Here is a 27,500-nt window from a genome sequence, read left to right as displayed (position 1 = left end):
TAGATTGTGAGTCAGTGTGTGGAGTGTGTGTGAGTGTGTAGATTGTGAGTCAGTGTGGAGTGTATGTGTGTGTAGATTGTGAATGAGTGTGTGGGTGTATGTGAGTGTGTGGGTGTATGTGAGTGTGTGGAGTGTATGTGAGTGTGTAGATTGTGAGTGAGTGTGTGGAGTGTATGTTAGTGTGTAGATTGTGAGTCAGTGTGTGGAGTGTGTGTGAGTGTGTAGATTGTGAGTCAGTGTGTGGAGTGTATGTGAGTGTGTAGATTGTGAGTCAGTGTGTGGAGTGTATGTTAGTGTGTAGATTGTGAGTCAGTGTGTGGAGTGTATGTGAGTGTGTAGAATGTGAGTCAGTGTGTGGAGTGTGTGTAAGTGTGTGGAGTGTATGAGTGTGTAGATTGTGAGTCAGTGTGTGGAGTGTATGTGAGTGTGTAGATTGTGAGTCAGTGTGTGGAGTGTATGTAGTGTGTAGATTGTGAGTCAGTGTGTGGAGTGTGTGTAGATTGTGAGTCAGTGTGGAGTGTATGTGAGTGTGTAGATTGTGAGTCAGTGTGTGGAGTGTGTGTGAGTGTGTAGATTGTGAGTCAGTGTGTGGAGAGTATGTGAGTGTGTAGATTGTGAGTCAGTGTGTGGAGTGTATGTTAGTGTGTAGATTGTGAGTCAGTGTGTGGAGTGTATGTGTGTAGATTGTGAGTCAGTGTGTGGAGTGTGTGTAAGTGTGTGGAGTGTATGTGAGTGTGTAGATTGTGAGTCAGTGTGTGGAGTGTATGTGTAGATTGTGAGTCAGTGTGTGTAGTGTGTGTGAGTGTGTAGATTGTGAGTCAGTGTGGAGTGTGTAAGTGTGTGGAGTGTGTGTGAGTGTATGTGAGTGTGGGTGTGAGTGAGTGTGTGGGTGTATGTGAGTGTGTAGATTGTGAGTCAGTGTGTGGAGTGTGTGTGAGTGTGTAGATTGTGAGTCAGTGTGTGGATTGTGTGTACAGTAGTGAACTCTTACCAGTTTGCCCATGCACCTCTGTTGCCCCACCCTGTTCAGGCACTTGTGATGGATGCCCATTTTACAGGCTTTGCAGCGGAGTCCCAGCTTGGCATTGGGGCCTGTTAATCACACATCACACTCATTAACACACCGCAGGGTCAAAGAGCACGAAGATTGTAGCGGAGACACTTTTTGGTCGATTAATCTGAAGAATGTAATTGTGTGCTAATCAAATCTAATCTCAATCTTTTTACTCTAATAAAATCTAATCTCAATAAGTTTTTCTAGACAAATCAAACACTAAATAATATTTTACTCTACTCAAATTTAATTTCAAAATGTTTTTCACTCTAATCAAATCAAAACTTTTTTTTACCCAAATCAAATCTAATCTAATCTAAAAAAAAATTTCTCTAGGCAATCTAACCTCAGAAAGTGTTTTACTCTAATCAAATCTAATCTCAAAAGTTTTTCTTTAATCGAATCTAATCAAACTTAATCAAATCTAATCTCAAAATTCATCCGCAAGAAAGTTTATACAAATATCGTGGTTTTCATGAAAATCCGTCTAATTTCGGAAAAAAAATGTTTGTATCCAACCTTCAGCTAGGGGATAAAAAAAAACCTTTGGATACTAAAAGTCAATAAATGATGAATGTGAAAGGAGATTTGTGGGCGTGGCTAAATGCAAATGTGCTGTAAAACCCACAAAGACTTAGATTTCTCATTATTTTCTTCATGTCGATGACATTTTAAGTATTTTGTGTAACTAAATATCCAAATCTACATGCATAGTGCCTACGTGTGTAAAAATAAGAATTATTATTCATAGTTATTCAGTGAAACCAGAACCTGATTGAGCAGTTCTGTTGATTAGCTTCTGCTTTTCAAGGACGAATTTCCCGTCTTTTAGAGTTTCAACATTACTGAAGCCACACAGACTCGGTGCTAATTACATTGCAGTAAGAAAAAAAGCAGACGGGACAAGTCCGAGCGTTCCTCCATGATTCACTCAGGTAACCTTTAAAGGAAATTCCAAGAGAGCGCTAATCGAATCGTGATGCTTTTTCTTCCTCCTGCAGCACCAAAACGAAAAAAATCTGAAAAACCTTTCAACAATTTCTTCTTTGCCACTGCTAATGGTGTTGTTTAGATTTTCCGAGATAAAATGTCTCATTCGTTCAATCTATATACACATATACAGTAGTATCCATTCAATAATTGTATTTTTTTTTCCTCTCGCAAAACAAAAGCAGAGTAATTTCTCAAACTAAACATGAGTTCAAATTTCAGCGTTTTCTCATTTTCCGTCCTTAAAATCCTCACACCTTCCTACAGAAGGTTCTTCATCACCAGCTCTCTGTTTGTTCCCTCCACTGGCTTCCTGATGATTCATTGGAGCAGAATTCCTTTACCTTCACCCCACACTGCACCACTGATCTCTCCGATCCTCAACCACTCCTCGACTGGTTCCACCATCTCTCCAGAGTCAAGAAAGACAAAGTCTTTCTCTGGTTTGGCACTGGGATGGTCGATTTAACTGCCACTTCAACAGCTGAATCGCTAGCAGTGTTTAAACTATGTCTAAACACCCATCTTTTTCAGAGGTTGCCAGATTGGCATTGGCATTGAGTTCTAACCAATCTTTTGTCCCCATGAGTTTTAGACTGATGGTATTTTCAGTGGTGTCGTAATAAACCAGGATCAGAATGTTTTTAATAAAAGAGCACTTTTGTAATTAGTTTTTTTTTTCAGGACAAATTTAATCTCAAAATGTTTTTTACTTCAAACAAATCTAATCTAAAAGTTTTTTTACTAAAGACAAATCTAATCTCAAAATGTTTTTACTCCAATCGAATCTAATCTAAAAGGTTTTTTTTACTATAGACAAATCTAATTTTAAATATTTTTTACTTCAATCAAATCTAATCTGAATTTTTACAATAGACAAATCTAATCTCGAAATGTTTTTACTCCAATCAAATCTAATCTCGAATAGTTTTTTTACTCCAATCAAATCTAATCTAAAAGGTTTTTTACAGTAGACAAATTTAATCTCAAAATGTTTTTACTCCAATCAAATCGAATCTCGAATAGTTTTTTACTTTAACCAAATCTAATCTAAAAGTTTTTTTTACAATAGACAAATCTAATCTCAAAATGTTTTTACTCCAATGAAATTTAATCTCGAATAGTTTTTTACTCCAATCAAATCTAATCTTGAAATGTTTTTACTCTAATCAAATCTAATCTCGAATAGTTTTTTACTCCAATCAAATCTAATCAAAAAGTTTTTTTTTTACAATAGACAAATCTAATTTCGAATAGTTTTTCACTCCAATCAAATCTAATCCAAAAGGTTTTTTTTTTACAATAGACAAATCTAATCTCGAAATGTTTTTACTCCAATTAAATCTAATCTCGAATAGTTTTTTACTCCAATCAAATCTAATCTAAAAGGTTTTTTACAGTAGACAAATCTAATCTCGAATAGTTTTTTACTTCAACCAAATCTAATCTAAAAGTTTTTTTACAATAGACAAATCTAATCTCGAAATGTTTTTACTCCAATCAAATCTAATCTCGAATAGTTTTTTACTCCAATCAAATCTAATCTCGAAATGTTTTTACTCCAATCAAATATAATCCCGAATAGTTTTTTACTCCAATCAAATCTAATCTCGAATAGTTTTTCACTCCAATCAAATCTAATCTAAAAGTTTTTTTTTTACAATAGACAAATCTAATCTCGAAATGTTTTTTACTCCAATCAAATCTAACCTCAAAAGGTTTTCTACTCTAATCAAAGTTTTGAAGAACTTTGAGAGACAAAGAGGACCAGTTGATAAATGCAGAGTTTGAGTTTTTGCTAGCTCTCTTATATCTTATCTAGCTCTGTCATGTAATTCACAGTTGTTTTCTCTGACACATCGTTTTAATTCGATTGGTACACGTCTTGCTTTTTTTCTATGTTCTCCTCAAGTTTTTTATGGATTTGGTTACTTTGGAGTTTCTGTAGATCTTGCTAATCACACTCTGTATGGATTATGCTCTGGGTCTTCATGTGTTCCATGTTGTTACATGACTTGTGCATTCTTTGGCACTAATGTGACATAAAGTCTGTAATTTGACAGCAAATTCAAGAAAATTGTATCACTTCGACGCAAAATAGAGTCATTACATCTACGAAAATGTCAAGCTAATATCAACAAAAAATCCAACACTTGGCATGAACACTATTGTGTGACATCAAGTTGACCACAGCAGCCTTTACTGCAGGTGACACCTACTGGATGTTCACGTTTATTTAGACTGATGTCAGGAAAAAACTTATAGATGTCGCAAAACCTATGGAATCCATACTGCCAGAAAGTCTCTGAAATCTAAACAGCTAACATGCACAATTAAAATAGAAAGCAATTTCGGGAAATGTAAGACACGTTGCCACGATAAAGCGATACTTAAAAAAAAAAAAGCAGCATAGAAACACGCTCAGGAAAACTGGATCCAGAAAGGTGTCTTTTCCTTTCCTTTCTTACTTCCTTTTTTTCTTTTCTTTTTTTTAACAGGAAAAAGAACTTCCTTAAAGGATCCTGAAAGGGTCACACTGGACCTGTGTTCTGATACAGCTTTCAGCACATGCTCATTAACTTCCCCTCCTTAATTGCCCTCAGTTCCCCAGATCCATGTAAAAAGCCATTTAAATGAGGCATTGGGGGGATTGAGTCAGCAGGTTGCCAGGTCTGTAGTTTTTCAGCCAAAATGATTTGCTGGTCTGCTGATGTGGGATAACGTTTGGGAGATTCAGAGACTAATCGCTTTCATTGAAAGAGATAGCACTTTTCAGATTTAAATTGGGTTTTGTGACCACTGGACTGGAACTGCGTTGCTTCTAAATAAACTCCAGACTGTTTTTTTTGTTATTGGTTCTGAATAGCCATTAGACTGGTTTTAGGGTAGTCCTGAATGGCCTTTAGACTGGTTTTAGAGTTGTTCTGAATGGCCTTTAGACTGGTTTTGGGGTAGTCCTGAATGGCCTTTAGACTGGTTTTAGGGTAGTCCTGAATGGCCTTTAGACTGGTTTTAGGGTAGTTCTGAATAGCATTTAGACTGGTTTTAGGGTAGCCCTGAATGTCCTTTAGACTAGTTTTAGGTTAGTCCTGAATGGCCTATAGACTGGTTTTAGGTTAGCCATGAATGGCCTTTAGACTGGTTTTGGGTTAGTCCTCAATGGACTTTAGACTGGTTTTAGGGTAGTCCTGAATGGCCTTTAGACTGGTTTTGGGGTAGTCCTGAATGCCCTTTAGACTGGTTTTAAGGTAGTCCTGAATGGCCTTTAGACTGGTTTTAGGGTAGTTCTGAATAGCATTTAGACTGGTTTTAGGGTAGCCCTGAATGTCCTTTAGACTAGTTTTAGGTTAGTCCTGAATGGCCTATAGACTGGTTTTAGGTTAGCCCTGAATGGCCTTTAGACTGGTTTTGGGTTAGTCCCCAATGGACTTTAGACTGGTTTCAGGGTAGTCCTGAATGGCCTTTAGACTGGTTTTAGGGCAGTCCTGAATGGCCTTCAGACTGTTTTTAGGGTAAGTTCTGAATGGCCTTTAGACTGGTTTTAGGGCAGTCCTGAATGGCCTTTAGACAGGTTTTAGGGTAGTCCTGAATGGCAATTAGACTGGTTTTAGGGCAGTCCTGAATGTCCTTTAGACTGGTTTTAGGGTAGTCCTGAATGGCAATTAGACTGGTTTTAGGGTAGTCCTAAATGTCCTTTAAACTGGTTTTGGGGTAGCCCTGAATGGCCTTTAGACTGGTTTTAGGGCAGTCCTGAATGTCCTTTAGACTGGTTTTAGGATAGTCCTGAATGTCCTTTAGACTGGTTTTGGGGTAGCCCTGAATGGCCTTTAAATTGTTTTTGGGCAGTCCTGAATGGCAATTAGACTGGTTTTAGGGTAGTCCTGAATGGCAATTAGACTGTTTTTAGGGCAGTCCTGAATGTCCTTTAGACTGGTTTTAGGATAGTCCTGAATGTCCTTTAAACTGGTTTTGGGGTAGCCCCAAATGGCCTTTAGACTGGTTTTAGGGCAGTCCTGAATGGCCTTTAGACTGGTTTTAGGGCAGTCCTGAATGTCCTTTAGACTGGTTTTAGGGCAGTCCTGAATGGCCTTTAGACTGGTTTTAGGGCAGTCCTGAATGGCCTTTAGAGTGGTTTTGGGTAAGTTCTGAGTGGCCTTTGTGCTAAAGGAAGTGGCAGCTCAATGGTTATTGTTCCCCAGCCGAATTGCCACTGTTGGGCACTTGAGCAAGGCCTTGAGCTCTGACTGCAGCTTGTAAAGAAATTTGTATTTATTTGTAAAGAAATAAATTTACAATGCTATATTGTAAATTTGACAAATAAAAACCTCTTTTGGGGTTAGTCCTGAATTATCTAAAATAGCTAGGCTTGTAATAACTAAAATGCCACTCTGGATTAACATTTTATTCCAAAAAATAAAGCTTTGGAAAACAATAATAATTGTAAAATACTCATCTAAAATTTACACTGTCTAACTAATAGTTATGCAGCCAAACTACTGCCTCTGCTTATAAGTATCGTTTCTCAGCTTAGCTAAATTATTAGCAAGCCAATAAAATTCTGTCAATCATTTTTATCCCCACTACTGTCTCCTGCTCATAATGGCCACATCTAAGTCGTAAAGGGAAGTAGACAAGAGCGTGTGGAAAACAGTAAAGAAACAGGGCCCACGTTTCAAAATACTTGAGGGCATGTTCTTCCAAATGACTGTCAGAAGAACAGTTGTGCCTCAGAGCATTTTTAACCTCCTGAATATGAGGCATAAAAGCAACATATGGCAGGAAGTGCCTCATATCAGGGTTGTATGATTACTACTTATGATCTTTATTGCGAGTCCTGGTTTTACTGAGTGACAGAAGTCTCTGAATCTACACAGTGAAAAATACAAAATCATTGGACATTACCACAAAAAGTCTGACTGTGAACGTGGATAAAGTGAACAATTTCTTGGAAATTTAACTTGTGATGGCTTTAGCTAGCTATTAATCGAATTAGCCTGCAGCATAACTATCTAGTTAGTGATCTAGCATTAGCCCATTGTTGCGTTTAGCGACCTGGAAAGCTAACCTAATGCTGAAAAACTATTATATTGTGCAATTAGCATTCTATGTTGTCAAAGCTGAAATTGTGAAATAAAATGGATTATGATGATGCCATCTGAAGAAGTCTGTGATTGGCTGTCATTTAGCAAAACCAGGAAGTGAATTCTTAGCAGCTTAATTTTTGATATCATGGGTGCAGGAAACGAAACACAAACTTACCGAAAACTTTCCCTGCTCCGCCTTGGCAAGCTAAAGAAAAATTGCAGAACAAGTTCCTGGGATATTAGAGTTAAATGATAACTAAACCAAAGGGTAAACTCTTTACTTATAAGTGATTCAATCTAAAAACTTTATTATACTCTTACCCATTTATTACGTTTATAAAGAGCAAACATTTAGATTTGATCATTGTGCCATGATTCATTACTGAAAGGAATCTAAACTATTGGAAAAAACACTAAAATAATAAATATAATATCTATATAATATACACTATATTGGCAAAAGTATTGGGACACCCAACTTTTCGACCCACATGTGCTTCTTTCTTAAATTTTTTACCACAAAGTTAAAGGCACACAATTGTACAGGACGTAGCATGAAATTTTCCTTTCATTTGAACTGGGAGACCCGAAGCCATCTCCATTAAAATATGCTTCACATGAGTTGGAGTGTAAATTGGAATGTGAATGCTGTCTGCAATCCTCACCCAGGTCTCCTCACCTCAACTACATTGCTAATACCCTTGCAACTAAATGTGCACAAAATCTAGTAGAACATCTTCCCAGAAGAATGGAGGTTATTATATGAGGAAATGGAGAATAAATATAGAATGGGATGTTCAAAAAGAAGCAGATACCAATCTTACAGTTTGGTGCCCCTAACCCGTGTCCAGCTAGTATATTTGGAAGTTCTTAATTATTCAAGGATAAATGTGTACACAAAAACAATTGACAATATTAACATCAATAAACAACGTCCAGTCGTTAACTTGCACAACCCCGATTAACCGATAAGCATGTGTGAGACTGCCGGATGTGTTGTTTTCTCCCGCAACTTAAACGGTTCCCACGCAAAAAGACACTGGTCAGACGACTTCCTGCTTACATGTTTATGTGATTGATAAGTGTTAGCAAAGACCACAGTGATCCAAGCAGGGGCCATAAAGGAAATGCGTCCCACGATGGTCGGTCATAGATCTGCTTTAGGTCACACTTAAGTAAATCTCGGCGTACTCAAAACACAACGTCACTCGCCTGCAGAATTTTCACAGTAGTTTGTTTCTCACCCAGCACTCATCCAGGAATACGCGTCATCACGTCAACGTATTCAAAGTAATTTGGTTCTAGCTTTTTGGAAATCAGAAACTACTTGATCGAGATTGAGATTGTTGGAGGATCTAAGGAACCCAAAGAACGCTTAAATGAATCTCAATGATTTTTCAAGGTTTAACTGGATAATTAAAAGCTTCTTACTGTGTTTCCCTGAAAATATTTTATAGTTATATTTATTACTATTGATAAACGGTACATTAATTTATGTAGGGTACAAAAATCTGTATATCATCCACTTCATATTGCAATCTGTACTCTGACTGGTCATCTGTTTACTGTACCTCTCATACAAAGGCACCCGCTTGGGTATTTACAAATACTTACGGTAATTATAATATATATTATCGTTATTATTAATATTATATTACTAGAATTATTATTATAATACAGTCGTCCATCGATTTATCGCAGTTCAAATCTTGTGATTCCACTTTATCATGATTTTCAATTTGGCACATAACTATTTTATCTATAGTGAGTACTGTAGTATGGTACAGTACTGTAGCGTAGCCTGTGCATGGTTTCTCTGTTGTTCATTGGTTGACGTCAAAAAGATTTAGCCAATGAAAATTAAGAAGTAAAGAATTGACGTGTATCTTTAACTCAGCAAAATGATAATAGGAACATTATAGTTAAAATAAATCATAGTGCTTTGGATACTTAAGTGCATTTGAAGGCAAAAACTTTATTATACTCTTACCCATTTATTACGTTTATAAAGAGCAAACATTTAGATTTGATCATTGTGCCATGATTCATTACTGAAAGGAATCTAAACTATTGGAAAAACACTAAAATAATAAATATAATATCTATATAATATACACTATATTGGCAAAAGTATTGGGACACCCAACTTTTCGACCCACATGTGCTTCTTTCTTAAATTTTTTACCACAAAGTTAAAGGCACACAATTGTACAGGACGTAGCATGAAATTTTCCTTTCATTTGAACTGGGAGACCCGAAGCCATCTCCATTAAAATATGCTTCACATGAGTTGGAGTGTAAATTGGAATGTGAATGCTGTCTGCAATCCTCACCCAGGTCTCCTCACCTCAACTACATTGCTAACACCCTTGCAGCTAAATGTGCACAAAATCTAGTAGAACATCTTCCCAGAAGAATGGAGGTTATTATATGAGGAAATGGAGAATAAATATAGAATGGGATGTTCAAAAAGAAGCAGATACCAATCTTACAGTTTGGTGCCCCTAACCCGTGTCCAGCTAGTATATTTGGAAGTTCTTAATTATTCAAGGATAAATGTGTACACAAAAAAAACAATTGACAATATTAACATCAATAAACAACGTCCAGTCGTTAACTTGCACAACCCCGATTAACCGATAAGCATGTGTGAGACTGCCGGATGTGTTGTTTTCTCCCGCAACTTAAACGGTTCCCACGCAAAAAGACACTGGTCAGACGACTTCCTGCTTACATGTTTATGTGATTGATAAGTGTTAGCAAAGACCACAGTGATCCAAGCAGGGGCCATAAAAGGAAATGCGTCCCCACGATGGTCGGTCATAGATCTGCTTTAGGTCACACTGAAGTAAATCTCGGCGTACTCAAAACACAACGTCACTCGCCTGCAGAATTTTCACAGTAGTTTGTTTCTCACCCAGCACTCATCCAGGAATACGCGTCATCACGTCAACGTATTCAAAGTAATTTGGTTCTAGCTTTTTGGAAATCAGAAACTACTTGATCGAGATTGAGATTGTTGGAGGATCTAAGGAACCCAAAGAACGCTTAAATGAATCTCAATGATTTTTCAAGGTTTAACTGGATAATTAAAAGCTTCTTACTGTGTTTCCCTGAAAATATTTTATAGTTATATTTATTACTATTGATAAACGGTACATTAATTTATGTAGGGTACAAAAATCTGTATATCATCCACTTCATATTGCAATCTGTACTCTGATTGGTCATCTGTTTACTGTACCTCTCATACAAAGGCACCCGCTTGGGTATTTACAAATACTTACGGTAATTATAATATATATTATCGTTATTATTAATATTATATTACTAGAATTATTATTATAATACAGTCGTCCATCGATTTATCGCAGTTCAAATCTTGTGATTCCACTTTATCATGATTTTCAATTTGGCACATAACTATTTTATCTATAGTGAGTACTGTAGTATGGTACAGTACTGTAGCGTAGCCTGTGCATGGTTTCTCTGTTGTTCATTGGTTGACGTCAAAAAAGATTTAGCCAATGAAAATTAAGAAGTAAAGAATTGACGTGTATCTTTAACTCAGCAAAATGATAATAGGAACATTATAGTTAAAATAAATCATAGTGCTTTGGATACTTAAGTGCATTTGAAGGCAAAAAACTTTGTACTTTTACAAGTAAAAATTTAAAGGGAGCACTTTTACTTTTTATTTTGATGGTTGTTTGTTCTAATTTTATTACAGAGGAGGTACTGGGAAACATTTTCGGAAGAAAACCCCATTCAAGGATCCCATTACAGGGACAAGAGACGAATTCTGTATAAATCTAAACCCAAAAAGAGGTTCTTCAGGGTTTGATTTGTACTTGATTCTATTGAAGGCTTTATATCTAAACTTTCAAATTTCTCAAGGTTTCACTGTTTATGTTGAGAAAAAAAAGGGTTCCTCTGGAATTATATCTGAGAAGAAGACCCACAGTTGTGTAGTGATATGAACGTTCATTCTGGTTACGTTTATGCTCATTGTGTTCAAACTGCTGAAACCTTGTGACCCTAAAATTTCCAAAATTGTGTAACCCTGTAAATCACACACACTAGCAGCATTGGAGGAGAATTCGTCCCTCATACACTCTATACACTTTATTCTCTTTATATCTCTTTCTCTGCATTTTGCTCTATTATGTAACGAGATAGTCGGCCGGAGTGTTTTCTTTTTTCCGCTCTGAAATATTAAGTAGATCCGCAATACTTAGGTGACACGAGACATCCTTAACCTCTGAACAGGGAATGAAGTCACTCGTCTCTCTGTCACGCACCCGTGAAGACTCTATACCGTCCTCTGGGCTTTAATTACACACGATGGAAAAACGTGACGTGTTACCTGAGCTGTAGAACTGATTTGAGTGCATGCTCTGGGTTTCCCCCACTGACGAAGCTTACACTAGATACAAACACATACTGTACACACACACACACATACACACACATTAGCGAGAAGTGTTTTCAGCGTTCGGGGCTTGACATTGGACTCCTGAAACAGTGAGATGCATAAACATCATAAAAAATATCTACATTTGGATAACTAAAGTGCTTGTTTTTGTTTATTTTGTCTACTGATCGTCTGTATTTCTGTCACACACTGACATAGTGATAGTATTGCCTCAGTTTATTGTTACTCAACAAACAAAAACCTCTCATTGTTGATATGGTGGCGTTTTCAGTAAAAGTATGTTGATTAGGGGGCCAAACACCAAAGTTGCCCCAGTACAACATTGTTATTCTACCTTTTATTCCAATTCTTCTTCTGTCTGCGGTGTCTACAGAATGTCAGCCAATAGATCCATCTGGCAAAAATATTGTGAACACACTGATTTACCAAATTTGGGCCAAGTCCTGTCAACACTGTAGCGCCACCATTTGGGATATGATCTGATTTGAGATCTGAATTTGCAAGTACATTTATAGTTATAAAGTGGGTCTGAGCTGTTTATCCAAAAGAGATATATCCATCTTGACCTCTTGCTCATTCGTTCATCCAGACATTTCTTCCTACAGTCTGTTGGTGTTCTGTGATTGAATAGTCTGTAGTGAGTCTGGATGCTTGGCCCTCAAAAATTCTAATGATTATTACCCCTATAATGTGTTGAAACACCGATCAGGCATAAGATTATGACCACCTGCCTAATATTGTGTTGGTCCCCTTTTGCTGCCAATACAGTCGTGAACAGTGGATCATTAACAGCTTTAACTTCTACAGCAAGTCTGTTGGATCGGACCACATGGCCCGGCCTTCGCACCTCCACGTGCATCAAATGCCTTCATCAACACAACTAACTCTGTAATGCTTTCCTCTATCGCAGTGGTCTATTAAATCATTATAACACATATGCATGAATACACAACCCACCAACCCGCCCACACACACCTGCACATACACACCCACACACATGCGATAACCAATTCATCGATGATCCAGCATCCACTCCTTTAAAGCCATGCAGATCGTTTCAGCTATTTTGAACCATACGCATCACCTGCGTGTAGAGCTTAAAAAGATCCTCAAATGCGACAAGTTTGATTGATCTCCTCGATTCGAGGTTACGTTTGTGAATGTGTGTGATGAAGGCCTGAAGATTACACACGTCAGAAGGTTCTGAAGATTACACACGTCACATGGGAATGACGGCGGACCCACTTCTTTTCTTCATTTTATTAATCATCTTTTTTCCTCTCTCTCTCTCTCTCTCTCTCTCTCTCTCTCCTGGTGAGGAGGAAGATTGATAGTTTATTTTGCCAAGCCATAAATTCTCCTCTTTCTTCATCACCTCCTGTTTGGTCTGGAGATCTTTTCAGACTCACAGCAGATCAATAAAGACACACACACTCTCTTTTTTCTCTCCAATAAGTACATAGAGAACAGCTTGGAAAGATGCAGCGACAGGAAACATTGAAATCTCCAAAAATCAAGTCTCATTTAAGCCGAAATTACCCAAACTGGCTCGCTAAAGTAGCTTCTGCTGTGGAAATGTGAAATGTGTAGTGGTTGGTCAATAGTTAAGACCCTGATCGTTTATATATTTGTAGAGCGCTTTTAACAATGGACATTGTCTCAAAGCTTGACAGAGATAAAGCGATTATAAAAAAATTTAGATGTTTGTCCCTAACGAGTGAACCAGTGGTGACTGTGGCAAAGAAAAACTCCCTGAGATGGCATGAGGAAGAAACCTTGAGAGGAACCAGACTCAAAAGGAAACCTTATCCTCAACACCAGATGTCTATCAGAAGGTAAAGGGCTCACACACCAGCATGACCAAGCTGACACTGTTGGGCCCTTCAGCATGGCCCTCAATTCTTTCTCATCTAGGGGTGCTATAAACCTGGCAAAAACCTGGCCATTGGTGGCTCATTTGTTTTTTTTACTCAAACCCCATCTCTGCTTTATCGTGGCTGACACTGCATTTTTACCCCATATTCTGAACATGCTAGAGAAGAAAAGAATCTCACTGTCCTGTAATGTGTCTGTATTTGTGTCTAAGGTATGGGTGTTTAGTCTTTTCAACAAAGAGCCGGTGTGGGTGCAGGTTTTCATTCCAACCAATCAAGAACCACACCTGATAATCATTGAAAATGAAAATCAATAGATGTAAACAGGTAGAATTTGGTGTAAATTTGATCGGTTGGCATGAAATCACGCACCCACACTGGCCCTTTGTTTAAAAGATTGGACGCCCCAGGTCTTAGGGGCCTCCAATCAACCTGCTCAAGACTATGCCGGGAAAATCTTTCATGCTGATGGTCATCCAAGATCTCCATCCAATCTCACGCTTTTAGATGCAACCGTATAATTCATTTAGGATCATTATCGGCTCCAGACGTCGTCTTTACGTATACAGCACCCGTCAAAAGTGTGGGAATGGCGAGTCTTTTATGGGTTTTGAGAGACACGTGCATGTTCCTTTAGTTTCTATGCAACAAACTCGGAAATATATCGGTATATGGATTTACTGACGCAAAAAATCTATAAATGTGCAGAAGTTCCACTTTATTTCCAGTAAAAATAAAGCATGAAGAAAGGCTTTACACACTCTCGGCATCTGGGCAGTTTGTTTCTCCAAACTTTGTCCTGCCTTTTGTAAAACTCGCCAAAGGTGTTCTTTACAGGTCAGGTCTTTTTTGTGATCCAGTTCATCCCAGAGCAGTTCAGTAGTATTTGGGTGCGGTTACTGGGCAGTTCGTTCATGATAAATATTGCTCCAGATGTCTGTTTGCTCTCCAACTCAGCTTCATCGTCTTGTTGTACAGTGAAGTCGGTTCCAGTGAGCCGCAGTCCAGACGCAATTGCATGGTGATGAATTATGGAATTGTTGCCATGTTGGTTCTTTTCACCAAAGAATACGTCTCCAAACTTCCCTGTTCCAAAACAACCATTAAGTTTCCACCTCCATGTCTGAGTGTGGGGGTGAGGAGTCTGATCAAATTATTTTCTCCTGTTCTCGGTCTTACACAAGTTCACTCGGTCTTACACAAGAGACAAAAATGACATACGTGTCTCAAAAACTATAAAAGACTCAGTGTGTTTCAGACTCAAACTTTTAACAGACTCTACTTAGTGACTACAACCAGATACATTTTTCAATAAAATTATAATCAAATATATATATATATATATATATATATATATATATATATATATATATATATATATATATATATATATATATACAGGAGTGCAGAATTATTAGGCAAATGAGTATTTTGACCACATCATCCTCGTTATGCATGTTGTCTTACTCCAAGCTGTATAGGCTGGAAAGCCTACTACCAATTAAGCATATTAGGTGATGTGCATCTCTGTAATGAGAAGGGTGTGGTCTAATGACATCAACACCCTATATCAGGTGTGCATAATTATTAGGCAACTTCCTTTCCTTTGGCAAATGGGTCAAAAGAAGGACTTGACAGGCTCAGAAAAGTCAAAAATAGTGAGATATATTGCAGAGGGATGCAGCAGTCTTAAAATAGCCAAGCTTCTGAAGCGTGATCATCGAACAATCAAGCGTTTCATTCAAAATAGTCGACAGGGTCGCAAGAAGCGTGTGGAAAAACCAAGGCGCAAAATAACTGCCCGTGAACTGAGAAAAGTCAAGCGTGCAGCTGCCAAGATGCCACTTGCCACCAGTTTGGCCATATTTCAGAGCTGCAACATCACTGGGTGCCCAAAAGCACAAGGTGTGCAATACTCAGAGACATGGCCAAGGTAAGAAAGGCAGAAAGTCGACCACCACTGAACAAGACACACAAGCTGAAACGTCAAGACTGGGCCAAGAAATATCTCAAGACTGATTTTTCTAAGGTTTTATGGACTGATGAAATGAGAGTGAGTCTTGATGGGCCAGATGGATGGGCCCGTGGCTGGATTGGTAAAGGGCAGAGAGCTCCAGTCCGACTCAGGCGCCAGCAAGGTGGAGGTGGAGTACTGGTTTGGGCTGGTATCATCAAAGATGAGCTTGTGGGGCCTTTTCGGGTTGAGGATGGAGTCAAGCTGAACTCCCAGTCCTACTGCCAGTTTCTGGAAGACACCTTCTTCAAGCAGTGGTACAGGAAGAAGTCTGCATCCTTCAAGAAAAACATGATTTTCATGCAGGACAATGCTCCATCACACCGTCCAAGTACTCCACAGCGTGGCTGGCAAGAAAGGGTATAAAAGAAGAAAATCTAATGATATGGCCTCCTTGTTCACCTGATCTGAACCCCATTGAGAACCTGTGGTCCATCATCAAATGTGCGATTTACAAGGAGGAAAACAGTACACCTCTCTGAACAGTGTCTGGGAGGCTGTGGTTGCTGCTGCACGCAATGTTGATGGTGAACAGATCAAAACACTGACAGAATCCATGGATGGCAGGCTTTTGAGTGTCCTTGCAAAGAAAGGTGGCTATATTGGTCACTGATTTGTTTTTGTTTGGTTTTGAATGTCAGAAATGTATATTTGTGAATGTTGAGATGTTATATTGGTTTCACTGGTAAAATAAATAATTGTAATGTGTCTGTATTTGTGTCTAAGGTATGGGTGTTTAGTCTTTTCCACAAAGAGCCGGTGTGGGTGCAGGTTTTCATTCCAACCAATCAAGAACCACACCTGATAATCATTGAAAATGAAAATCAATAGATGTAAACAGGTAGAATTTGGTGTAAATTTGATCGGTTGGCATGAAATCACGCACCCACACTGGCCCTTTGTTTAAAAGATTGGACGCCCCAGGTCTTAGGGGCCTCCAATCAACCTGCTCAAGACTATGCCGGGAAAATCTTTCATGCTGATGGTCATCCAAGATCTCCATCCAATCTCACGCTTTTAGATGCAACCGTATAATTCATTTAGGATCATTATCGGCTCCAGACGTCGTCTTTACGTATACAGCACCCGTCAAAAGTGTGGGAATGGCGAGTCTTTTATGGGTTTTGAGAGACACGTGCATGTTCCTTTAGTTTCTATGCAACAAACTCGGAAATATATCGGTATATGGATTTACTGACGCAAAAAATCTATAAATGTGCAGAAGTTCCACTTTATTTCCAGTAAAAATAAAGCATGAAGAAAGGCTTTACACACTCTCGGCATCTGGGCAGTTTGTTTCTCCAAACTTTGTCCTGCCTTTTGTAAAACTCGCCAAAGGTGTTCTTTACAGGTCAGGTCTTTTTTGTGATCCAGTTCATCCCAGAGCAGTTCAGTAGTATTTGGGTGCGGTTACTGGGCAGTTCGTTCATGATAAATATTGCTCCAGATGTCTGTTTGCTCTCCAACTCAGCTTCATCGTCTTGTTGTACAATGAAGTCGGTTCCAGTGAGCCGCAGTCCAGACGCAATTGCATGGTGATGAATTATGGAATTGTTGCCATGTTGGTTCTTTTCACCAAAGAATACGTCTCCAAACTTCCCTGTTCCAAAACAACCATTAAGTTTCCACCTCCATGTCTGAGTGTGGGGGTGAGGGAGTCTGATCAAATTATTTTCTCCTGTTCTCGGTCTTACACAAGTTCACTCGGTCTTACACAAGAGACAAAAATGACATACGTGTCTCAAAAACTATAAAAGACTCAGTGTGTTTCAGACTCAAACTTTTAACAGACTCTACTTAGTGACTACAACCAGATACATTTTTTCAATAAAAATTATAATCAAATATATATATATATATATATATATATATATATATATATATATATATATATATATATATATATATATATATATAAATAAAAACAGGCACGCTGCATGTTTACGAGTGCAGCCAACATGGCACTGATCCTGTGGTCATTCTCTAATCCTCATCTCCATCTCTCTGCTCGGCCTCATTACCCACAATGCACTGGGGTGCTGTAATGCCACCTGGAGATGGCTGTGGTGGCGTTATTCATCATATCACCTGGGAATCTCTGAATCATCTCTCCTTATTAAGCTATTAAAATCACTAATATCTCAATTAAACTTATATACAGTGTGTGTGTGTGTGTGTGTGTGTGTGTGTGTGTGTCTGTATATATGTATATTATATATATATATATATATATACAGACTGTACATACTGTAACTTTAACACACAAAGTTCTTTTAAAAAAGAAAGCACAAGTCGCATGTCTTCTTCACATTCCCTCGTCAGTGAGACCAAATGGCGACGCCCACACACACTCGCGAGGGAGAAACAGATTTGGACGTATTGTTTGGCTTGGCTTTATGACTGTCATAAATTTAATAACCATAAAGTGTAGCCATGTCATAAAAAAACAATGCAGAACATTTCTGCACTTTATGAGACCGTAATGAAGTTCCAGGAGCAAACAAAGTGCAGCTTCTCTTTTCTCCATTATAAACTTATCCTGGCTGACAAATCTTCTGTAAGGTCAAGTGTGTGTATTAAATCCATATTAGATCAGCATTAGTTCAGGAGTAATTCAGTATTGAATAAGTTATAATTTAATATTAAATTATATTTATAATTATTTATAATATATAATTATAATTATTAAATTATATTATCAAATTATATTATATTATTAATATTATTAATATCATTAATATTAAATGTTATATTAAGAAAAGTTTTTATTATTATCAAATATTAATTTAGAATTAAATCAGTATTAATTCAGTATTAAATTAGCATTAATTCAATAATAATATATTCTTAAATTAGCATTATAGCATTAAATAAATATACCATTCATTCAGAATTAATTCGGCTTTAAATCAGCATTAAATCAAAATTAATTCAGAATAAAGAAGCATTAAATCAGTAATTATTCAGCATTAGATCAGCATTAATTCAGTCTTAATTCACTGTTAGTTTAGTGTTAATTTATTATTAATTCAGTATTAAATCAGCAATAATTTTGTATAAAATCTGAATAAATTCAGTATTAAATCAACATTAAATCAGAATTAATTTAGTGTTAGTTGACTGTTAATTTAGTGTTAAATTAGTATTAATTCTGAAATTAAATCAGCGTTAAATAAGTAAAAAAATTTGTATTAAATCAGCATTAAAACAATTCACTTTCTCCAACAGATAATACAATATATGGACAAAAGTATTAGGACACTTGACTTTTTTAACCGTATTGAACACCTTTGGAATGAAATATATATATATATGTTTATTCATTTTTGCTGATATCTCTCTCACTCTCTCTCTCTTTCCCTCTTACACACTCATTTATGCTTGCAGGTGGGACATCTGCACTGATCCTGCATCCATATTAACAGTCTGAGCTCATTAACATGTGCTCTCATTTGACTATCCACTGGGCATTAACCTGCTTACACTGTCTTTCTCTCGCACATGCACACACACACACACACACACACACACAGACACACACACACACACACACACACACACACACACACACACACACACACACACACACACACACACATTTAGTATTCTCCTGCTCACTGATCTGAGTGCTGCATTAGATTCTATGTCACATCACACACTTACGGCCTTTACGCCTGTTGCTCTGGGTTTCCTCTTATCTGACTATCACACAACCCTTCATTAGCATTAAACCAACAAATGCAAATCCTCTTCATCTTCTGTTCCTCGAGGTGTCCCTCAGGACTCGCTACTCACTTCACTCACGTACATTCACGTTAAAGTCGGTCGCCCTTATTTCTTGTCTTTATTAAAAAAAAATCACCCTGATACTGGTTCATTACATCACAGACTAGTGTTTATGATGTTTATTGATTGAAAGGTCATGAGTTCAAACCCTTTTAGCTTTTCCCTTCACTTGAACTAGGAGATGCAAACCTGTTCCAGCATGACAATGCACCTGTGCACAAATCCGGCTCCATAAAGATCTGCTTTACACGGGTTAAAGTGGAAGATCTCCTGCTATAGAGCTCCAACCAAAATATTTTCCCAGTTAGTTAACAGTAAATATTTGTATCGCTTGCTAATAAATTGTTACCCATAGGCTTCTTCTTGCAATATTAATTAAAAGGTTAATGCTAGTTTGATGGTAAAAATTTGCTGGTGGGTGATAATAGAATATTTATAAATATTTAGATAGCGGTTAATATCAGTTACAATATACAAGCCAGCTAGCAAATACAGTTAAGATTGCTAGCGACATTACAATAGAGTTAGCAATTGGTTACGGTTCAAATTTAATTTGGAATGTTTTGGAAAGGCCTCCTCTCTTCACCTCCATCAGAGACCTGAATCTGAATCATGGTGTTAGATCATGATCTGATACTCATCTCACTGTTGGAATTAATTACTTTCTACTGATGTCTTTGGCATTCATTCAGAACTGACTTGTGTAAAGAGAGAGAAAGAGAGAATGACTACAAAGAGAGAAACAAAAAGAGGAAACCCAAATTTAAATACACATAATTTACTAATGGGTTTAGTGGGTGGGTTTATCCCTGTTTAGCCAAGCTGCAACTCATGGGCCCTAAAGCAAGGCCCTTAACCCTCTGTGCTCCATACCGGCGCTCTGACCCCTGCTTCCAAACCAACTGGGATATGCAATGAAAGGAATTTCACTGAGAAATAAAGGCTATTCAATACTTACAATTTTGTTCTATAACTATTAAACGCACAACGATGCCAAAAGATAAACTTGAGAAATAGTTGTGAAAGGAAGGAGGAAGACAGTGAACAATGACTTTCTTGGTAGGCTACTGTTTAGATACAAGCTGTTGTAGCGTTGAGTCAGGGTGAAGGGAGCGCTCACTAACTCCAGTTGCAACAGAAATCATATAAGCACAGACAGGTTTCCAAAACTCGTGCTTTTATATTTTACTTGGCAACAGCGTTATGGGTTAGTTAAAGAAACTTAAAAATGAGCATCAGAAAATAATAAGGACATATTCCTCGGTCTTGCACACATGCAGTAATAGCGGAAAAATGCCACTCTGCTCTTAAAGGAGCCACAACATATTTCACCCGTTACACCGTGTAACAGACACTGTCTTTCGTTAAAGCCTATGTGAAGTTCATTAGTTTCAGTGTAGACACCTGCGGCTTATAGACAGGTGTGGTTTATTTATGATCAAAATAAAAATCTTTGTCAAATTTAGTGGGTGCGGCTTATATATGGGTGCACTTTATAGTCCGGAAATTACGGTATAACTTGAGTTCTGTCATTTAATATGTTCCCGTTTTCGCCTATTTTTTTATCTTGCTGTCTGCATTCACAGCAATACAACACAACATCTTCAAGTTACCTCAGCTTCCTTTTTCCATGCTGCCGAACACATAAAGCAATTAACAGCCCTATTTGGATCGGATTCATTTCTCAGCAGAACATCTATACTAATTTTTCAGTGATAAAACTCTTTGGGATGAATGTGAACGCTAACTGCACCCCAGGCCTCCTCATCTCACCTGCATCAGTACCTTTACTGACTTAACTTTTGAGTGAAAGGTCATAAGTTCAAATCTCAGTCTTTGTCTTTTCCCTTCACTTGAACTAAGGGACCCGGAGCTGCTTCAGGATGCCCCCTGTCCACAAATTCAGCTCCATGAAGATATACTTCACATGGGTTGGATTGGAAGATCTCCCGCTATGAGGTCTGACCTCAACCCTATTGAACATGATGAATGTGAATGCTGACTACAATTCAAGAACTTCCTTACCCTTGTTCCTAAATAAATCTCCACAAATAATCTAGTGGAACATCTTCCCAGAAGACTGGAGATTAATATAACAGTAAATTGGGATTGTCAAATGAGACGTTCAAGAAGAAGAAGCACAGACTGATCTGATGCTCAGGTGCCCACAAACTTTCCCTTTGTAAGGACAAACACTGTCCTTACAGTGTTTCTATTTATTATATGTTGAACACACGATACGTTTTGGGTTACTGGAAATAAAGCATTGAAAATCTTTGATTTTAAGGGTTGTTACAGTTTTTCAGAACGTCTACCAGGACACAGGTTGTTACTTCGTGATCTGAAAACCTCAAAAAGCATCCATGCTTCGGAAACGCTGTCAGCAGGGCGTCTTGTTTATGGAATGTCCCCTGTGGTATTACCTGCCTAGGTGTAAAAGTAGAACGTTTGCACAGCAGTTGCAGGCGGCCGCCTGCTATGTCGGACACATGGCGCGACGGAGAGACCGACTGACCCTCTTTATAAAAGTTTCAAGAAAGAAGAAAGTTCTAGAGACAGACTCAGACTGCACACATCGCCTAAGGGTTTAGCACAGATCCCGCACACATGCTGTAGTACTCTGTATGTACTACATATCACATGTTCCCCATATACACCCAGTAAACAAAACTATTGATAAAAACATTTTCATAAAACGCCTTCTAACAACATTCACGCTCATCAAATATGTATAATTATATTAAATTCGGTAAATTAGCTGTCAGTGACAAACCTGTGTTTTTATTGCTAGTTAGTTGGCTAACTACTGAAATATTAGCATATTCATTAATACATAATTTTTTATAAAAATGGTCAAACAGAAATGTGCGCTACATTAATCGCGCATTAATAAAATCAGTTTTAGAAAAAAACTTTAGAATTAGAATTAGAATTAACGCGTTAACGCGAATTCATTTTAACAGCACTAATTTTAACGCGCAATTAATGCAGCACGCATTTCTGGTTCAGCACTTTTATAAAAAATATAAATTTGTAAATATTAAAGAGGCAAAATTAAAGCCTTAAATGCAACACACATTTGTTCATGACGTCAATAATAATTTTTAATCAATAAACAAAGTTAAAACAGACAAGTTAGGTTGCAAGCTAATTGCAATGGAGAAGTTAGCAAGTGGTTAAGGTTAAAATTAATTTCTTTGAACCAGGAGGTAACAGGAATCTGGTAGCTCATTAAGATGACTTTAGACTTTGGATCAAAAGGTTGTGAGTTCAAATCCCAGCACCCCACAGTTGAGGGCCTTGTTCAAGGGCCACTGAAGGTCATGAGTTCAAATCCCAGCACCACATGATTGAAAGCAATTCCAGCATTTCCAGCACCCCACAGTTTAAGTCCTTGATTGAAGGCCACTCAAGGTCATTAGTTCAAATATCAGCACCCCACAAAGCAATATAAGAGCAATCCCAGCACTCCACAGTTTAGGGCCTAGCACACAAGTTGTAGGTTCAAATCCCGGCACCCCACAACTGAGGACAATCATCAAGGGCCACTGAAGAGCCACTCAAGGTCGTGAGTTCAAATTCAAGTCCCCTCACTATTGAGCACACTTAAAGCAATCCCAGCACCCCAGAGTTGAGGGCCTTGCTCAGGGGCTACTCAAGTTCATGAGTTTAAATCCCAGCACCCCACAATTAAGGGCAATGCCAGCTATTCCAGCACCCCACAGTTTATGGCAACCCCAGCAACCCATTGTTGGCCTCTTGAGCAAGGCCCTAAAAAGATCATTCTATGTTACTCTCTGGATAATGTAACGTTAAATCTTACTCTCAATTATTAATGTTATTAGCTGATGATTGCTTGAATCTGATGTGAATTGCAGGTTCTAGTAGACACATTTACTAGCAAACAAGCTAGCCTACAATATGTAAAGAATTGGCGTGTTGTTGATACTCTTCCTGGCATACTTGTCAATCGGTAAAAAACTTGGGATGATTGATATTATACCACTAGTTAAATTCTGTCATTCTAAAGGTTTTCGTAATAAATCTCATAGCATACGAACCACATGGTCTTACCTACAATCATATGGTTGCAGACGTCGCAGAAGTGCGGCTTCTTGAACGTGTGCTCCAGGAAGGTGTGCGCCGTGGGGTCGGGCGGACGCGGCGCACGCGACGGCGAGCAGATGGTCAGGGGAAGTCCAGACGGCATCGTGGGAGGCGGGGTCAGGGGCGGGAGGTAACAGGACTCAGGCGGAGCCGACACCGACACCCCAATGGTACTGAGCTGTCCTGTGCTGCTGCTGTTGCTGACCTCGGGGCTCGGACGCTGGAAGAAGTTGTCGGCACTTTTGCTGCGGAGACTCTTGGTCCTGAAGGAAAGCGAGCGCTTCAGCTTCTGCAGCTGGGACAGGAAGGAGAGAAAGAAGACAGATGATTTTTCGCTGGTTTGCGTGCATGCAGACAAGGTTGTTGTTATTAGATCAAAACCTTATGGAGTAGTAGTGTAGAGTAGGCATTTGATGAGAGACCTGTGGTTAAATATGGTCACAATAATGTAACCCTGAATGAAAAACAACAGAAAAAATTTATACATTTACGGTATTTGGCAGCTGCCCTTATCCAGAGCGACTTACATTTATCTCATTCATGGGCCTTGCTCAGGGGCCCAGGAGTGGCAGCTTAGTGTTGCTGGGACGTAGAAATCTAGAAGCTGAGCTACGGTCTTTTTTCATGCATTGAACCCTTTGTTAGCTGTATCTAGCTATCCTGCTAACACTAGCTAGCTAACTAAAAGACTGTGTAAACAACTCAATTGCACAGAAGTCCATACACACAGCCTTTAAACTCAATTTTATATGAATTTGTTGGACCTAATACAAACCAGACCATGCAGAACCGAAACATAAATCATAGAGAATTCAAACTTAGCACAGTAGCATAAAGTTTCACAGATTGGTCTATATCTCATGACCCATGTGTCCTACAAAAGGAGTGTCCTACAAAAGTGTTCCTCTGTTGTTTTATGATTTCCCAAACAAAAACACCCACTTTCAAGCTATTTATGCTCCTGCAAACTAGTCCTAGAATTTTTGTCACAAAAATGGTGTCAAACTACTGAAGAAAACGTGAGACTTTATATAACTGGCAACATGGGTTACCTTTAATGGTGGACAAAGTAAACAAACTTTGTAGTTGAGTAAAAGTAGAGAAACACTCGGTAAAATGTGACTCCAGTAAAAGTAAAAGTTTCCCATTAAACTTTCACTTGAGTGAAAAAAGTACCAAAGTTTTTGCCTTCAAATGTATTCAAGTATCCAAAGTACTATGATTTATTATAACTATAATGTTCCTACTGTCATTCGTCACAAGACTCTTTGCTTAATCACCTCAGTTTATGTGAAAAGACTCAAATGTGACTCAGCTCACTGATCTAATAATAGAATATAGATATTAGATAATAGATATTAATGAGTCAAACACTGATTAATATCTATTTAAATTATCTTGAGCCCAAAACCTTCTTTTCAGCTACTTAAAAAAAAATCGTGTAAATAAGTTCACGAGTGTTGTGGTGAGTTCGAGTTTGGAGTTTCTTCATCATTTGTTCCTCTCTAAATGTTCTGCTTGCTGTTGAACTGATGCCGAACTGTATGTTGGTGATAATAGTGAATTTGCTACAACCGCCGATCACAACAAGTTCAAAACAGAGCGAGCGCTCGACCCTGATTGGTGACTCTCTGGGTGTTTGACCAGTTAAGTTTTAATCCTCATAAATAAAAAGATATGATTGATTTCACAAAATAAAAATTGAGTAAAAAGTATTTGACTTTGACATGCAGTGAAGATAAAGTCTCCCTAAATGGAAACACTTCAGTAAAGTACAGATACATAAAAAAGCTACTTAAGTACAGTAACGTATTCCATTTACTTCTCTACTGGTTGCTGTTGGTTACCTTTAATTCATGAATCGTATGGGTTCAAAACACTTGAAAGACACCATGAGGTAAATGGTTTAGCAATTAACAGTGAACTTGTTAAAAAAAAACATGGCCGCCTTGAGCTAATCAGGTTTCAAAAGGCATTCCACAGTTCTAACAAGCTTTTGTCATAAACTTGATAATTATGTTCTGCTGTGGGTTCCTTGCTGTTAAATGTACCTTGAGAGCACTGGCCACTGGTGGGAGGGATGGTGCACTTGTGGATTTTTGATGATAGTTAGCAATCGGGCTAGCAAGCTCATCTGGCTGAAACAATGATGTGTTTTGTGTAACCGAGGAAAGAGCATGAATCCGATCTGACTGATGCTGGGAAACAGAATAATGGTCTGGACGCCAGATGTTCGTACCGATGCTCACCTACAGCTATTCTAAGAACAAATTTATGGAGCGGCCCAATTTAAACTCATACATCCTGCTGAAAGCGAGGCTCCAAAACTCCAAAACTCCATTGCCTGATGAAGGCCTGATGCATGTCGTGAAGTTATTAATGAAGCGTGTTGCATGAACAGGACAGCGAGAGATGGAATGAGGAAACAGGTTGTCATCTGTCTCTCCTGATACATAACCTCTTTATGAGCTGAACATTACCCAGGACATCAATCACTCATCCAAATTAGCTGGCAAAGCCCAGCAGGATCCTCGTTCTTCTAAAAAAAAACATCTCCATTATGCCACCAAGCCGTGCCGATTAAGGGAAGATTAAGAAAATGGTGGATGAAAATGGAAATGCAAGTGAAATGCATGCAGAGAGATTTGTCTGGTTTCTCAGGTGACATCACCCACTGTTCCCTCTATAGTGCAATACTTTTGAGAGGTGCCCAAGCAATCAATCCCACAATGCAGTGTGACCATGTACAATCTATAATAATAATGTATTTAACTGTTTCTTAATGTCTTGTTTTTTCTCTTTGTGTGTATCAAACTAGTTCATTGATTGGAATGAATCATTTGAATGAATCATTTGATTCATTTAACATGATAAATGAATCACACGTACACCAATTCATGTAATCTGCAGTAGCCGGTGGTGTATTTCACCCCCAGGCATTCAGTGGTGTCCCACCTGAACCAATCCACCTCTTAATACCATTATGACGCCCTGGAAACAGAAACCATCAATGAATACACAATTCAACAGGTCTCCTTTCACTGTAGCCACAGCTGCACCACCCACATACATCATCTCTATCAGGAGCATCTAGTCAAAACCTCTGTTTTAAACTGTTTTGGTCGTTCCTTTTCTCACGATGTCGAGCTTTTCTTGAAACGTCCGTCTTGAAAAGTACGTAAATCTGCGATGAAATCAATTCGTCTCCTCTGTCAGTCATTGTGGAATAAACAAATCAGCTATTAAATTCACATGGATATAGATTTAGATTGTGCAGTTTGCTACAGATGTGGGTTGCGAGCTCTGACTAGTGCCCTCTCTGACCGTCCGATCAAAAGACGTGAAAATGCCGACGTTATCGTACGCTTGCTAGACGGCCTCGGAGTCGTAAACTTGGAATCTGATTGGTTGTTGGCAGATTTTTTGAACTCTGGCAATATGTGATGGCTGAAATCTGATTGGATTACATTAACATAAACATTCAATTATTCCCAGTATATGTTCTTTTCAGTTCCAGACTACTGAGAACAATTTAATGTATAGAAAAAATACATTAAAAGATAAGTCAGTGATTCTGATAGAAGGCCTTGCTGAGCGTGACGGCCCTCCACTGATTAACCAGGTTCTGATTTATCAGACGGGTTCCTTTGACCAAACAAATCTATAAATGACCAGATGTTCCACTCTATTTTGATTCCTCCCTTAGCAAGAATTACAGCTTTACACACTCTCAGCATCCAGAAAGTTCGTTTCTCCAAACATTTCAGATATCTTAGATTCCGGACGTATAAATCTGATTAACATTAATCCGTGTGACTCTGATTGGGATTCAGGATTAAGAGTGGGATTCAGACAGTCTGCATTATGGATCGAAGAGTCTGTTTGAGATCGATTCCAAATGAGATTAGGGCAACATGACTGATGTTTAAACAAAAACAAACAAACATACAAACGTATTCAAATGGATCAGGATCAGATTTGCTTCTGTGCTCCGGATTATCAGTGTGTTTATCCCAAATTCATCTCATCATCTGCTTTTGGCATGTGCTTGAGGAGAGGTGTTATAATGCGGTCAGAGAAAAGCTTCCATCTCACACACACACACACACACACACACACACACACACACACACACACACACACACACACACACACA

At 38.3% G+C, this 27,500-nt stretch overlaps 1 protein-coding gene across 3 annotated transcripts in view; it reads right to left on the bottom strand.

Annotated features, from left to right (window-relative positions):
* The window catches only part of stac (SH3 and cysteine rich domain), a 68,417-nt gene that overhangs the window by 33,071 nt on the left and 7,846 nt on the right, over positions 1 to 27,500 (bottom strand). The window contains exons 3-5 of one of the 3 annotated variants that reach the window (XM_046855945.1): positions 23,312 to 23,639; positions 7,304 to 7,333; positions 992 to 1,092 (exon numbers count right to left, since the gene is read on the bottom strand). In XM_046855945.1, the coding sequence (XP_046711901.1) occupies positions 992 to 1,092; positions 7,304 to 7,333; positions 23,312 to 23,639 (459 nt within the window). The remainder of the gene's footprint in view (positions 1 to 991; positions 1,093 to 7,303; positions 7,334 to 23,311; positions 23,640 to 27,500) is intronic. The other 2 variants (XM_046855944.1, XM_046855946.1) reach the window with 2 other exon arrangements.

Source organism: Silurus meridionalis, chromosome 8 (assembly GCF_014805685.1).
Source record: "Silurus meridionalis isolate SWU-2019-XX chromosome 8, ASM1480568v1, whole genome shotgun sequence".
Classification (NCBI taxonomy): Eukaryota; Metazoa; Chordata; class Actinopteri; order Siluriformes; family Siluridae; genus Silurus; species Silurus meridionalis.
The sequence above is the reverse complement of the archived record's forward strand: the minus strand, read 5'-3'. Positions and strand labels throughout refer to the sequence as shown.